At 53.0% G+C, this 14,671-nt stretch overlaps 1 gene segment (V, D, J or C); it reads left to right on the top strand.

The window, feature by feature from the left end:
• The first annotated feature begins 1,981 nt into the window (after positions 1–1,981).
• LOC142821127 (immunoglobulin heavy variable 4-59-like) lies at positions 1,982–2,558 on the top strand. The segment is given in 2 exon segments: positions 1,982–2,104; positions 2,203–2,558. Coding segments are annotated over 2 exon segments (402 nt in total).
• The last annotated feature ends 12,113 nt before the right edge of the window (positions 2,559–14,671 follow it).

Raw genomic sequence — 14,671 nt, 5'->3', positions numbered from 1 at the left:
TTCCCTGCTCCCAGGTGTCCTCGCTGAGGTGCAGCTGGTCGAGTCCGGCCCAGGCGTAGTGAAGCCGGGAGAGACCTTCACTCTGAGCTGCGCTGTGTCGGGTTATTCCATCGCTAGCGGTTACAGCTGGGAATGGATCCGGCAGCCTCCCGGGAAAGGACTGGAGTGGATGGGGCGGTTGTATCCAGCTGGCGCGGGGAGCACAGCCTACGCCCTGTCTCTCCAAGGCCGAATCACCATCTCTGCAGACACCGCCAAGAACCAGTTGTTGCTGCAGCTCCGCTCGCTGACAGCTGCAGACGCCGGCACCTATTACTGCGCCGGACACGCACACACAGTGACACGGAGCAACACCCGGCCTGGCACAAAAAGGGGAAGCGGGTTTCTGAACAGCCAAACAGCTGCAGCGCTCGGTCTGTGCCCTGGTTCGTCGGACAGACGCGGCGCTGCCAGCTCCGGTTCTCCCCTGTATCCCACCCCACCCCCCGCGCGCCTTTCGGACCCCCCCCCCAAGGAATTCCAAACCCTCCGCTTGCTCGTGCTGCGCCCAGAAATGTGCCCCCAGGGAGTCAACGGGGCAGGGGGAGCGTTTGAGGTAACACAGGCTTTGGACACTTCGCCCGAGACATTTGGGGTCCGATCCCTAGATAGTCAACACTCGCATCTCTCACTGGCCAGGCGCGGGTTTCCCTTGTGATCTATGTTCGTGGTTCTCGGGGCACTTTGTAGTTAGCAGCACTAAAGAATGATTTGGAGAGAGACTTATTGGCCAGAGGAGCATCGCACCGCACCCCTCCCCCCCCCCCAGACTATTTGAAAAGCCCCCGCATTAAGGGCTGGTTTCTCCGGTGTCCGTCTCCTCCGCAGTTGCTCCAGCTCCAGTAACCGGCCTGGTTCGGAGTGAGCCCGAAAGCCGCAGCTTCGCTCCATGCCCAGCTCTCCCCGCCTGTCCCAGGCTGCCACACTCGCTGGCACACTCGCTGGTTAAACAAAGGCCTTTCCGCCCCTTCACAAGCCTGTGGGATCTGGCAGGGAGAGATTCTGGGAATTAAGAACGACTAAGTAATCGCATGTGTCTGTTCTGCTTGTGTGTCGCATGCAATTTAAGATCAGAAGAGCGAAATAGTTCACACGCGCACTAATGGGACAGAGCCACATGACAGCAGCAAGGTGTCACGTTTGAGCACGAAGCTGGAATCCGCGGTTAAAATCCCCATTTATTCACCTTCAAAACGGGGTGTCAGGATCCGAGATCCTGGTGCCAGTTCCAGGTTACTCCCCTGCTCCGCCCACCCAACGTGACCCACCTCCCTCCAGCGAATGCAATCAAAGCACCCGGAGCCCATTTAAAGTATCACAAACCATTGTGCCAGCGTGTGGTTATGGGGGGGGGGGGGAGAAAGAGCAGCGACCAAAACCCCTCCAGAAACGGAGCGCCTTGTCCTTGGGAATATCAGGCTGAGATTTGCTAAGATCTCTAGGGGATCTAGGCGTCAAGACCCCTCCCCCCTTAATAAGGCAATAGGGACACTAACCGCCTACCTAGCTACCTACCTCTGCCCCCAATCCATAATCAATAAGCAGACGTCAATAATCAATAACGGTTGAGTTCGGGACGCACCAGGCATAAGTGTTAGGCGGTTGGAACAGGGAAGGGTTCGGAATAACTAGAGTCCCAGGGCCCAAAAATTCCATTTGTTCGGAATTTTTCACATGAATTAACAGACACCAGACACCACGGAGACAGACAGCAGCGGGGTGGGACAGGTTAATTCACTTGGGCTTTTGCGTTTTTCTCTTCTGCAGCAACGAGCAAAGAGTGTGTGTGTGTGTGTGTGTGTGTGTGTGTGTGTGACACACCATGTCTGTCCAGGAAGGGCACAGGGAGGCAGAAGGGCCTTTTGATCGGTTCCTTCTAGCTCCTCCCGTGGGCGCTGCCTCCTTATGCAAATCACCTCTCTGGGCTAAAGTAGCGGCCTCCGGGGCGCCCACAGCCGCTGTTTTCCCAGGACCTGATCTGCCTCTTGCGAGCCCTTCGCTGTCCCCTCCTCGCGCACCATGAACTCCCCGCTCCTCCCGCTGCTCCTCCTGGCCCTGGCCCCGGGTGAGTCTCTGAAGGAGGCTGTGCGGAATGGGCGGGGGGGCGGGGAGGAGGAGGGGGTAAAGGTAGGTTGGAGTCTGACTGATTTCTGCTTTTCCCAGGTGCCCGGTCCCAGCTCCGGCTCCAGGAGTCCGGCCCGGGCGCGGTGAAGCCCGGAGAGACCCTCACACTCACCTGCTCTGTCACCGGGGGCACCGTCACCAGCAGCTACGTGTGGAACTGGATACGGCAGGCCCCGGGCCAGGGGCTGGAGTGGATGGGATACTGGACCGGCAGCACAAGCTACAACCCGTCCCTGCAAGGCCGCATCACCATCACCGTGGATTCCTCCAGCACCAAGTATTATCTGCGGCTCAGCTCGCTGACAGCTGCAGACACCGCCACGTATTTCTGTGCCGGATGCACAGTGACACGGAGCGAAGCAGGGACCGGCACAAAAAGGGGAAGCGGATTCTGAGCAGGGTAGTGAAGCCAGAGCAGCGGGGAGAGCTGAGCCCAGAGCCCTTCCCCTCCCCACACGGACACTGACAGAGCTGGGTCCCTGCTATAGAGAGCGGCACGAGCACCCCCACCCACCGGCGCGCAGGAGATACTGGGACGGGAACACCCGGCATTAAACTCCCTGTTCCTCAGGACATAAGCTCACGGGACAGGGGTTTAGTGAGGCCATCCAGGCCATCTCCCCGCACGCCGGGAAGGGATCCGCGTTATCTAGACTGTCCATGTCATGTGCCCTTTGCCGCATTTGGGCTGGAACTAGGAAAACTCTTAATATGGGTCAGATTTGGCAGAGAGTCACACAGAACTGGTTTGTCGGGGCTGGGCTGCTGGGTAAATCTGACCTGACGGTGACAAGAGGAGCTGCTCCGTGTTGGGACATGGCTACGCTCCGGCCCTCGGTCAGGTGGAGATATGGGAGCGCAGACTTGTGTAGGTCTGGCCCCCCCTGTGGGGAGTGAACCCAGCGGGACATGGCTCCGAGCCACTCGGAGAACGCGGTTCTTAAGGGGATCAGTCGATTCACCATCCTACACTACGAAGAGTTTTCTCAGCAACATGAGAGCTCAGCAAAAAAGTCGCCATCTCATTTGTATATTTTTTTGCCGAGAAAGCTTATTACCCATACTTCTTGCATTTGTATATAGGCATCTAAGATACTGATTTGATCTTGCCTCCCTGTTGTGCCCTGACCCTCCTTTCTCCTTGCCCTTATAGGCTGTAGTCCCATCCCCCCCCATTTCCAACCCATCTCCCAGTCTCACACATTCAGCACTTACCTGTGGGCTTTGCTCACCTGTCCCCGTCTAACCTACTTTAAAGCCCTCCTCACAAGGTTAGCCAGTCTGTGTCCAAACAAGGCCTTCCCACTCCTGGAAAGGTGAACTCCATCTCCGCCAAGCAGTCCTTCCTGGAAGAGCACCCCGTGGTCAAGGAAGCCGAATCCCTCCTGGCAACACCATCTTCGCAGCCAGGCATTCACCTCCAGGATGCACCTCTCTCAGTCCCAAGTGCCACAGAAGCTGAAACTGAAACTGCTAGCACTCACATGGAATCAGACTCAATTCACACTTCAAACTGTAAAATTCAAACAGTCACACACACACACACACACCACAGCTTGTACTCACCGGGTAGCCTCTTCAGCGGTGGGGTCGCTTTGCTCTCCCTCTTCAACTCCCCTGTCTGCAGTCCCCTGTCCGCTTCGCTCCCCTGGTTGCACTGCTCTGGCTTTTTAAAGCCACTGCTCATCACCACCCCGCAGGTCAGATAAGCCATTTTGTGAGCCTCCAGTAGGGGGCATCCTTTTTTGGTATTTTTTCCTCATCACCCCTTTAGCCTTTTTTCAAAATTTTGCAGTGATCTTGGCCTGGAACTTTTTGGTAGCCACCCGTTTATCCGCCAAATGCTGTCCCCCCTTATCTGATGGGAACCCCTGAGGATGACCCCTTTGCCCAGGCCCCTTTCTTTCAGGCCCCGAGGATACAGAGTGCACCAGTTTTCTGAATGAAGCATCAAACTCTTCCCCCATACTAGAATATGGGGGAGCTGTGATGAGCTTATGGTTTTGGGAGAATGGTTTGTCAGTCCTTGGTTTTTTATTCACAACCCCTAGAGCGCATGCTCCGGGTTTGTGAATGTGTGTGGTTTTGCGCACGTTCAGAACCCCTAGAGCACCTGCTCCGGGTTTGTGAATGTGGGCGTTTTTGCTCACAGTTCTCAGGGCTTGGTGTGGCTGTGGCCGCTGAGGAACTGGAGTGGTGTTTGTGTGGCTGCAACAGCTCGGCATTGCAGGAGTTTTCAGTCCTTGGTTTTTTATTCACAACCCCTAGAGCGCGTGCTCCGGGTTTGTGAATGTGTGTGGTTTTGAGCACGTTCAGAACCCCTAGAGCGCCTGCTCCGGGTTTGTGAATGTGGGTGTTTTTGCTCACAGTTCTCAGGGCTTGGTGTGGCAGTGGCCGCTGAGGAACTGGAGTGGTGTTTGTGTGGCTGCAACAGCTCGGCATTGCAGGAGTTTTCAGTCCTTGGTTTTTTATTCACAACCCCTAGAGCGCGTGCTCCGGGTTTGTGAATGTGGGCATTTTTGCTCTCAGTTTTCTCAGGGCTTGGTGTGGCAGTGGCCGCTGAGGAACTGGAGTTGTGTTTGTGTGAGAGTTTGTCAGTCCTTGGTTTTTTATTCACAACCCCTAGAGCGCGTGCTCCGGGTTTGTGAATGTGTGGGGTTTTGCGCACGTTCAGAACCCCTAGAGCGCCTGCTCCGGGTTTGTGAATGTGGGCGTTTTTGCTCACAGTTCTCAGGGCATGGTGTGGCTGTGGCCGCTGAGGAACTGGAGTTGTGGTTGCATGGTTGTTTCTTACCAGAGTCTTTTGTTTTGTCCTTGGGTTCGACGTATGTGAGGTTCCGACCGCCCGGACGCTTCATCTGCACTCGTGCTGTTTTGCGTTGTTAAGGGTCTCAAAGCAGATTCCTGGTTCTTTGGCCGTTCTGGAGGAGGTGTCCTTGTAGCTCTGTCTACAGCATTGTCAGAAAAGTTGTCCATGCCTGTGAGGTGGGGGAAAAACATTTTACAAAAAAAACCACACGTATACTTTACCATCTCTCTCACCCACACCTGTGTATTTACTTAAAACCTCATAGAGCAACCAAACCAATAAGCAAAATATATTTACTGGGCTTCATCGATCCATCAGTCACTGATGCTGGTGAATTTTCTTTTTCAGCTGTCTCTTTCCTTTTTCTTTTGAGCTTGTTTTCCCTCTAGTCTAAGGACCTCTCATGTTTTTACTCTACTGTGGAGCAAACAACATTATTATAAAACACATGAAACCCTCTTGTAAAATTTAAAAAGTTATAGCTTTAAAAACAAAATAATCCATTTCAGGCTGTACAACCAACATGAGTTTTGAGTTTGTTTCTACCACTTAAAAAAACAAGCAACAAAAAACCACACAATTTTTTAAATACATCTCATTTTGCAGAATAAAAGCCAAGACTGCTTTTAAAACCCCTTGTTAGTTTAAACAAACCAAGTACTTAAAAAAACCCTTTACCTATGCCTTGTACAGCCCCTCTCCCCTCCCTCCACACACATACACTAAACAGCAGCTTTAAAAAACACACCAAACCAAGTTTGCAGCCATAGACTTTTCAAAACCCACATGCATTTAACACAGCACATTTTGCACAGAAAAAGCAACCCACCAAACACACCTTACCAGCAGTTTGACAACATATATTTTAAAAACACACCTGTGTCTGTTACAAACTCCATCACACACACCTTCAAAAACTCCCCACAGCTGTTTTAAAACCATTTGCAACTATATTTTTTAAAAGCAGGGGTATGCAACAAACTGTTTTTTAAAAACCACTTATCTCTAGCATAAGCCCCTGAATCACCCACAACTTAACCCCAGCCAGCTTTTTTTAAAATAAAAACCCCAGGTAAAAACACACATTTTTGTAACCATCCCAGATACTTTTAGCCTAACTCCACCGCTTCCTCCCCCAACTCAGAATTGAACATTTATTTTCAAAATACATTTGGCACAGAAAGAGCAGCCCACTCTATACCAGCAGTTTGCCAACATATAGTTTAAAAACAGCAATAAGCTCCCCCACAATTAAGTTTTGAAAAAAAACCAACTCACAATTTAAACATTACAATTAGTTAAAAGAAAAAAAATAACCCACACGCTTTAAAAATGATTATGGATAGTTACTTTCTACCACAGGGTAAAGGCATGCTGGCACAGGGCTATTCTGTTTTCCCTTATGTATATTTGGGACTACGGAATAAAAAACAAGCAAAAAAAATGTGAGTTAGGATTACCCCCAAATGCTTCAAACCCCATTTTAAACACACACCTAGGTCTTGCACAGACCTCATCTCACACACACACACACACCAACCCCACATACATTTAAAAGCCAATTGCAAAAGTTACCTTTCACTATGGGACAGTGTTGCAGGCACATGCTTGTTCTGTTCCCCCCCATGTGTGCTTGGGCCTTAAGGTTAAAGAATAAGCACAAAAATTAGTTAGTATTACCCAGGTTTTTTTTTCAACAGTATTAAGCACAACTACAGTTAAAAATGGTTTTTACCTTGGCCTGGTGGGGAACTGCAGCTTAAAATTACTGGTTCCATGTTAAACAGATCACACCGCAATAAAGATAGCCACCATTATTTTACTAAGAGAGCATGGCCAAAGAGTGGCATTATAGAATATATATTTTCAAAGTTACAAACAGGGAACATACCTTCTCCTGTTGCAGTCCAGCAGCCATTCAAGAAAGTTTCTGTTGAAAAGGACAGTCTCCAAACTACCTAGGTTTTTTATACCCTCCTAGCCCATTGTTTCAAACAACTTCAATGTAGTAGCTAGCAGGTGAATTTGATCACTGCAACTCTGAAATAATAGATCCTTAAAGACATAGGCACTCCTCCCTAGCATGGCCTTTTCTGATCTGGGGGTGGAAGAATTAAGCTGTCTCCACACCTGAGTTGCTTTTGGCTACATTTTTTTCTTTTAGTTAAAATACATTTTTTGTAGGGCTTTCTTACAGTATTAACAGTAAAAGCACCAATCCTCAATGTAGCTGTATCCATTTCCATGTGGAGACCCTTTGCAGATATCAATACATGTCTTGGGGTTTGTTTTTTTTAAACATGCTTCTTTCATGCTGAAGGCTTGGGGTTTAAATAAAATGCTTTTAAATGTTTGATTGTCTTTAGAGAAAATGCTTGTTCTAAAGTATGGGTAAAAGTTGGAAACATTTCAGTTTTGGGTTAGATCCTTAATTTTTTTTTTAACTTTTAATGGCTAGAAAAAGTAGCCCATAGCATTTAACCAACTCCTGGGTCATATTTAAACTGTCCAATAGCGTTTCTACCAACGCCTGTGTCCTTTAAACTGTCCAATAGTGCTCTACCAGCCCCAGGGGTTATATTTAAACTGTCCAATACCATCTGCAAACTCCTGAGGTGTTATTTAATTAGATATTCATCAGAGCCCACCCATCCAACCCATCAAATTTAATTACTGAACATTAACCTCAACAAGGGTAAGTGGTCTCACCTAAACCTAATCATTGACTGGAGCCCCTGGCTATTCAGCGAGGTGCGGTGAAACCATTGAGTTCATGTCTAATAAATCCTAACTGGGGTGGTGGTGGTAATTTTTTCCTTTTATTTAAAAAACAAAATATTTGAGGGGTTTTTCCTTCCCTCGAGTTTCTACCATACATCTTTCAGGGGTTTTTCAGTAAATGGGCCCCTTTATACAAAATGGATTCTCACAAACTTTATTTTTTTAAATGATTTTATTTAAAAGACATACAAACCATGTGTTCCACCAAAACTTTTACTCATGTAAGGATCACACAAACCTTCTGAGAGAAGATTGTCACAAAAGCCCCTTTTCAATAGATTTTTACAGCTACCAAGTTTTATATCTCATGTGTGTCCCCTCACCATTCTCTAACTTCATCCTTTTAGACATCTTACAAATAGTCTTTTTCTTAAGCAGGGTTCTGTAACTTTTTGTACGCACCAGACATTCAATATAACGCTCTAAGCAGGCGTCTTTTGGCTTGGTCATGGTCTTTAAAACACTGTGAGGATCTTGACTGAATTGCACTGCATTTACCAAAGTCACCCCTTGTGCTAAGTGTTCTTGAGTTAAGCACAGACTTTGCATAGCATAACCTACGGCAATAACAGTATTTAATAAGCTTTCCAAACACAGTTCAGCACATAGGCCCCAGAGCTTGCAGTTTATATCCTCCAGAGTCCAAATCACACAGTCATGGTGCCGCTGGGCTGGCGCATCTAAGACGCAACCCTCACAGTCCTCAAAAAGCTTTTCCCTAAGACAGTGACTAAGGACGGTATAAACACCAATGCGTACAATGGAGCACACGACTTTTTTACGCTTATGATGTGGCACTGGCTCAACTAGGTCAATGCCAAGCCACCGCCTGAATTCTTCATGGCCGTCATCCTTGGCGTTCTCTTCAATGCTTTGTATCGGTGTTGAGCAAAAACAAGGTGGGCCCGGTTCGTCTGCCTTGTCCGATGCAATGCTGTCCTGGGTCTGAGGGTCAGCTAGAAAGGCATTGTCAAGCTGTCAAAAGATTGCCAGAAAGAAATAATGTAAGACGCTCTGGTCATTTTTTTTTAAGTTTACAAAATCCCGGTTTCCTAACCCCATGATGCCCCAACTTCGATCTTTCACTTACCTGTTTGGCTTCTTTTCCATGTGTCTTGTCCGACTCCTGGGAGCCGTGGGCACCTTCCTCCTCCAGGCCATCTAGCTCATCAGGCTGCCTCGTGAGCGGTTGGGTTTCGGCGTCAGATACTGGTGTATCCATCAGTGGCTGGGCCAAAGGGCTCCCTTCAACTTCTCCTTCCTCCTTGGAACTGTTGCTGATGTAGTGCTTTCTTCTCAGCACCAAAACAAAGTTGGTGAAAGAAGCCATGTTTCCACTCAGCGTTTGCACGCTCTTGGAAACACGCGCTCTTGGAACAAGATGGCCTCTTTTGTGTGGTGCTAGAACTTATGGGGAAGTGCTATGCTCTGATTGGCAGAGGGTGTCATGGGAAGCTCTTAGAGGGGTCACACGACCCGCTTCCGGGCGGGTCATCCAGTCCCAGAACTGCCCCCCGATAGCTCAAAGCGGTTCGCGGGGCGGTCCTACAGGGGAAAAACCCTTCCTGATTGGTAGAGAGAGGTGGGACGAGTTCTTAGAGGGGTCACATGACCCACTTCTGGGCGGGTCATCTGGTCCCGGAACTGCCCACGATTGGTCAAAGCGGGTTGTGGGGCAGTCCTACAGGGGAAAAACCCTTCCTTATAGGTGGAGGGAGGCGGGGCGAGTCCTTAGAGGGGTCACATGACACCCCTTACTTCCGGTCACCTGCCCCTATTGACCCGGATGTACTACCCTCCAGGGGCTGGACTTCCGGTGACAGGGGAGATGGGACTTCCGGTGCCAGGGGCGGGACTTCCGGGGTCAGGGGCGGGGCTAACATTTGATTGATGGTAGGGCCCTTATACTACTTACAGCGGCTCCCCGTGGCTGGGATTTGAAGCCGGGAGGAGAGACATCTAATTCCAATAACCAGGCCCGACGCGCCCTGGGTCCAGGGGCTGGGTTCGGCGTCACGGGCAGTGAGAAAATCCGGGCTTGGTGGTTTTCTGAAGGGCTGTTCTGGCTGAAACAGGACCGAGTCTGGGGTTCAGCTGCAGAGAGGTTCAGGTCAGATTCTCACAGGGGGTCCCCCTAGCCAGGTGACGTGGCGCTCGGTGAGTGACAGCTGCCAGTCTCCCTGGAGCGCTCCGTGTCCAAGAGGCACTTTACATCCGCTAGGGAACCCGAATGCAAATCCCTGCTCGGGGCTGCCGGGTTAAATACCAGAGCCTGGCTCTAGGAGCCTCAGTCTCTGCCAGACACAGACCTGCCCGCTGGGGAGTTTCCCTCAGTGCCTGGGACCGAGAATGGAACCGCTGCTGCTTTTCCTCGCCCTGCTCGCCGCCCCCCGCTGTGAGTGTCTGTGGGGCACGTGGGGGAATCATGGACTGACCCCTGTGTTCATTTAGTGATTAATTAATTCCTGGCTGTTTTCCTGCTCCCAGGTGTCCTCGCTCAGGTGCAGCTGGTCGAGTCCGGCCCAGGGACGGTGAAGCCCGGAGAGACCCTCGCCCTGAGCTGCGCTGTGTCGGGTTATTCCATCGCTAGCACTTACAGCTGCGATTGGCTTCGGCAGCCCCCCGGGAAAGGGCTGGAGTGGATGGGGTACGTGTATCCGGCTGGTGCTGGGCTCACAGTCTACGCTCCGTCTCTCCAGGGCCGAATCACCATCTCTGCGGACACCGCCAGGAACCAGTTCTCGCTGCAGCTCCGCGCACTGTCTGCTGCAGACACCGCCACCTATTACTGCGCCAGAGCCACGGCGACACGGAGCAATGCAGGGCCTGGCACAAAACAGGGGAAGCGGGTTTCTAAACAGCCAAACAGCTCCAGCTCTCGGTCTGTGCCCTGGGACGTACAGGGAGTTGCCAGTTCTGGTTCTCCCCTGTATCTCCCCTCCTCTCGGCCCCTCCAGCAAGGAATTCCCAACCCTCCACTTCCTTGGGCTGCACCCTGAAATGTGCCCCCAGGGAGTCACCGGGGCATGGGGGAGGGGTTGGGGTAGCTCAGGCTTTGAACACTGTGGGTCCGATTCCTAGATACTCAACACTCGCATCTCTCTTACCCCAGCCTGAGCTGGACGGAAGGGGCGGGGACTAAACAGGAAGGGTGAGGCTACCCAGACCTTTGTCTCCTCCGTCCCACTAGGCATCCATGTCTCTGGTAGAGCAGGAGGAGGCTTCCTGTGCTGCCCCACCCCCAGGCCAATCAAGGCTTGAGTGCAGGGGAGTGCAGGAAGCCTCCTCCTGCCTTGCAAGGAGTGCTTGGTGCTTGAAAGTGCCCTGTGCTACTTGCTGGGTGGGGGCAGAGCAGAGAAAGCTTCACATGCTCTCCCACCCCAAGCCCTAATTGGCCTGGGGGCGGGGGAGAAGCAGGGCCTCCCAGACTGGATCCGACCCATGGACGCCCTTTTGCCTACCTCTCATCTACATGTTTTGTTAGTCTTTAAAGTACTACGAGACTGTTTTGTTGTTTTTTAAGTTTTTCTTGTTACAGACTCACTCAGCTACCCCTCTGAAGTTTATAAAAAAGTTTCTATACTGTTCCATTACGTTTGCCTCCCTGTTTCCTTTCTCCTTTGGTGAGTTGGGCAGGCAGGAGTTTTTGTAATAATACAGCAGACATACACTCAGTGCCCACTGTACCTCAGCTGGTGCTGGATAATCAGCGCCTCAACTCTAAAGGAGCTGGCATTACAGACGTGATAGAGCACCCCACGTTTTGTTGCCGATATTCCATCTCCCATTGCAGAGACTTGGGATTAAGGTGGCTTTCTCAACTAAAAGTCTTACACATGTTTGGATGTTGTGATTGTGAATACCTGGAGAGGCAGACTGCTCAAGGCAAGGCTGGCCTTGAATCGTTACATGTATGGCTTCAGTTGAATGGCTTGTGTGAAATTTGGAAGAGCGGCTCAAAGAGACCTCTCTCCTCTACTTAAGGATAGAATCTCATGGCAGCCTGAAGGAAAAAGTCCTCATGGCAGACAGAAAGACACTTGCAGGGTGTGACTTGAGGGGGGGGTACCTTGCTGGCAGCTGGCCTCACGCAGCTGGTTTTAGCGACCAGCGAGGGGATGAGGCTCCCGGATCGGTTGGTTTCCTGGGTCCAGGAGACCTGCTCCCGGCTGCGGCACGGTACATGCCCAGAGCACCAGCCAGGGAGGGACCACAGGCCCCTGCCGCTCCCCTATAATTCAATCCCCAGGCATCCCCATAAATTGCCCCCTTCTACAGCCACACACTACACACGCCACTCACATGCTGCGCATGCCCAGTGCCCTCCACGCACACTCACATACACATGCACAAACGCGAGCACATATGCACACACATGCGCACGCACACATGCACGTGCGCACACACGTGTACGCACACACATATGCACACACACGTACGCACAGATGTGCATATGTGCACCCGCACACACACATGCACACGGACATGCACGCGCCCACGCGAACACATACACGCACTTGCACGCGCGCACACATATGCTGGGCAGTGGGTTGTGGGTGACCTCCACTGGCTGCTAGCTGCAGCACAGCCCAGCAGGGCAGGGGATGAGTCATTATGCAAGGGGGCTTCTGAACCTGTCTGACGAGTTATCTCCCAGGGAGTGGAACAATCCTGATTCAGTGCGGGCTGGGCTGGGACAGGAGACCTGGCACCTGTGTCTGGTGAATGTCACACAAACCTCCCACCCATGTGAACTGCTTAGTGGAACGCCGGGCTCCCAATGGGACTTACACCCCGAATTCGCCGCCCGGCCTCAGCCTCTCCCCAGCCAGAGACAGGCCGCAGGGGGATCTTGTGCCTCCCAGGCGAGTTCCCCTGGTTTCTGGGGGGAGTCACCTCCATAGACCCACTCTTGAAGTTGTTCCACTATTGTACAGGAAGCCGAAAGAGTCCGGCTGCCTGGGACAGGGCCCCTCCCAACCCAGGCACGGACCCTGCTGCCAGGACCGTGCGTGGCCACTCTGCGCATGGGACTTCAGAGCCGAGTGCTTCCCCCAATATCTCCTGACAACACCCAGCCCCTCAGGCCCTGCGTAGGAAACACAGTCACTGCAGGGAGCTGCTTCTTCCTCCAAGGTGTGAGGAGAGTCCCGGTGTTGCACAGACACCCAGCCCCGGGCAGTCTGACTCCTGCACCCGGAGCCCTGGGCGAGTCAGTCAGGTCCCTGGCAAGAGCAGCGTGTGTCTCTTATAAGGGGAAGTATGCAAATGAGGGAGCCAGTGTCCTGCTCAAATCTGTCCCTCCCTCTGCCCGGACTGCACCCGGAAACACAATCGTCAGCCCCCGGCTCTGTGCATTGACCAGCCAGTCCCCTGAGAACTTTCTCCTCCGGCACCAGCAGAATGAGATTCTTACTCCTTGCCAGTTTCGCTCTGGCAGCGTTGGAAGGTATTTTCTTCCTATGAAAATTCACAGAGTTAGAAGGATATTGTGTGATCGCTGCATCTGTACGGTATTTATAACCTGACTTTATCCCCAGGTGCCCGGTCCCAGGAGATGGTGGAGTCCGGAGGGGATGTGAAGAAGCCCGGAGACTCTCTGCGCCTCTCCTGCAAAGCCTCCGGCTTCACCTTCAGCAGCTACTGGATGAGCTGGGTCCGTCAGGCTCCCGGGAAGGGGCTGGAGTGGATCGGGGAAATAAATCCAAGTTCATCTTCCATCAACTACGCCCAGGCCTTCAAGGGCCGCTTCACCATCTCCAGGGACAATCCCAACAACCTGCTGCACCTGCAAGTGACCGGCCTGAAGCCCGAGGACACCGCCCGCTATTACTGTGCGAGAGACACAGCGACACGAACCCTGCGGCTGCTCGTACACAAACCAGAGCTGCGGAACTTCCCGCGTCCGCCGCACGGGGGCAGCAGAGACACGCGCCAAACAGCCCTGCCGGGGGCGCAGGAGAGCGCAGGCCGGTCGGGATGGGACCCGGCTCCTTTCAGTGAAGCTAACGGGGATCCCAGGGAGTGAGGCCCGGAGCCTCTGGCTCAGTCTCGGGCCCCACGCAGGACCGTGACCCTGGTGCCCCAGGGCGGGGCGATGCTTGCGAGATGGGACTGGACAATCTCCAGCCACCCACCATGAAATGTCTGTACAGCAGGGGCCACACTCGGGCCCTGCAGACGGGCCTGTTCTGCGCGGGTCCGGCAGGAACGAGCCGCGCGTGTCAGTGACTCCAGGCCCGGACAGAGCGGACCTGCCGGGCGGCCCATTGCCCCGGACCGGCTGTGAGCGGGCGCGGCGCTGGGGCCAGTAGCTGCAGCTCTCGGGGATGCGCCTGGGCAGGGGAAGGAGGCGCTGCCCGAAAGTCACAATCTACTGACCCGCTTCAGCAGCTCCTGCCCGCGCTGTCCGCGCTCTGCCGCCTGGTCCCTGCTCCCTGGGGTTTGTGTCCAGGCGCTTCCCGCTGAGGGGATTCCTGGCGGGGCTAAGGGCGGGGTTAGTGGCAGGGGGCGGGGCTAAGGGCGGGGTTAGCGACAGGGGCGGGGCTAAGGGCGGGGTTAGCTGCAGGGGGTGGGGCTAAGGACGGGGTTAGCTGCAGGGGGCGGGGCTAAGGGCGGGGTTAGCTGCAGCGGGTGGGGCTAAGGACGGGGTTAGCTGCAGGGGGTGGGTCTAAGGGCGGGGTTAGCTGCAGGGGGCGGGTTTAACGACAGGAGTAGGGCTAGGGGCGGGGTTAGTGACAGGGGCGGGGCTAAGAGTGGGGTTAGCTGCAGGGGGCGGGGCTAAGGGCGGGGTTAGCTACAGGGGTGGAGCTAAGGGCGGGGTTAGCGACAGGGGGCGGGGTTAACGACAGGGTGGGGCTAAGGGCGGGGGTTAGCGGCAGGGGGCGGGGTTAAGGGCGGGGTTAGTGACAAGCGCAA

The sequence above is a fragment of the Pelodiscus sinensis genome, chromosome 30, assembly GCF_049634645.1.
Source record: "Pelodiscus sinensis isolate JC-2024 chromosome 30, ASM4963464v1, whole genome shotgun sequence".
NCBI lineage: Eukaryota > Metazoa > Chordata > Testudines > Trionychidae > Pelodiscus > Pelodiscus sinensis.
Note: the sequence above shows the minus strand (reverse complement) of the source record. Positions and strands in the feature narration are given on the sequence as shown.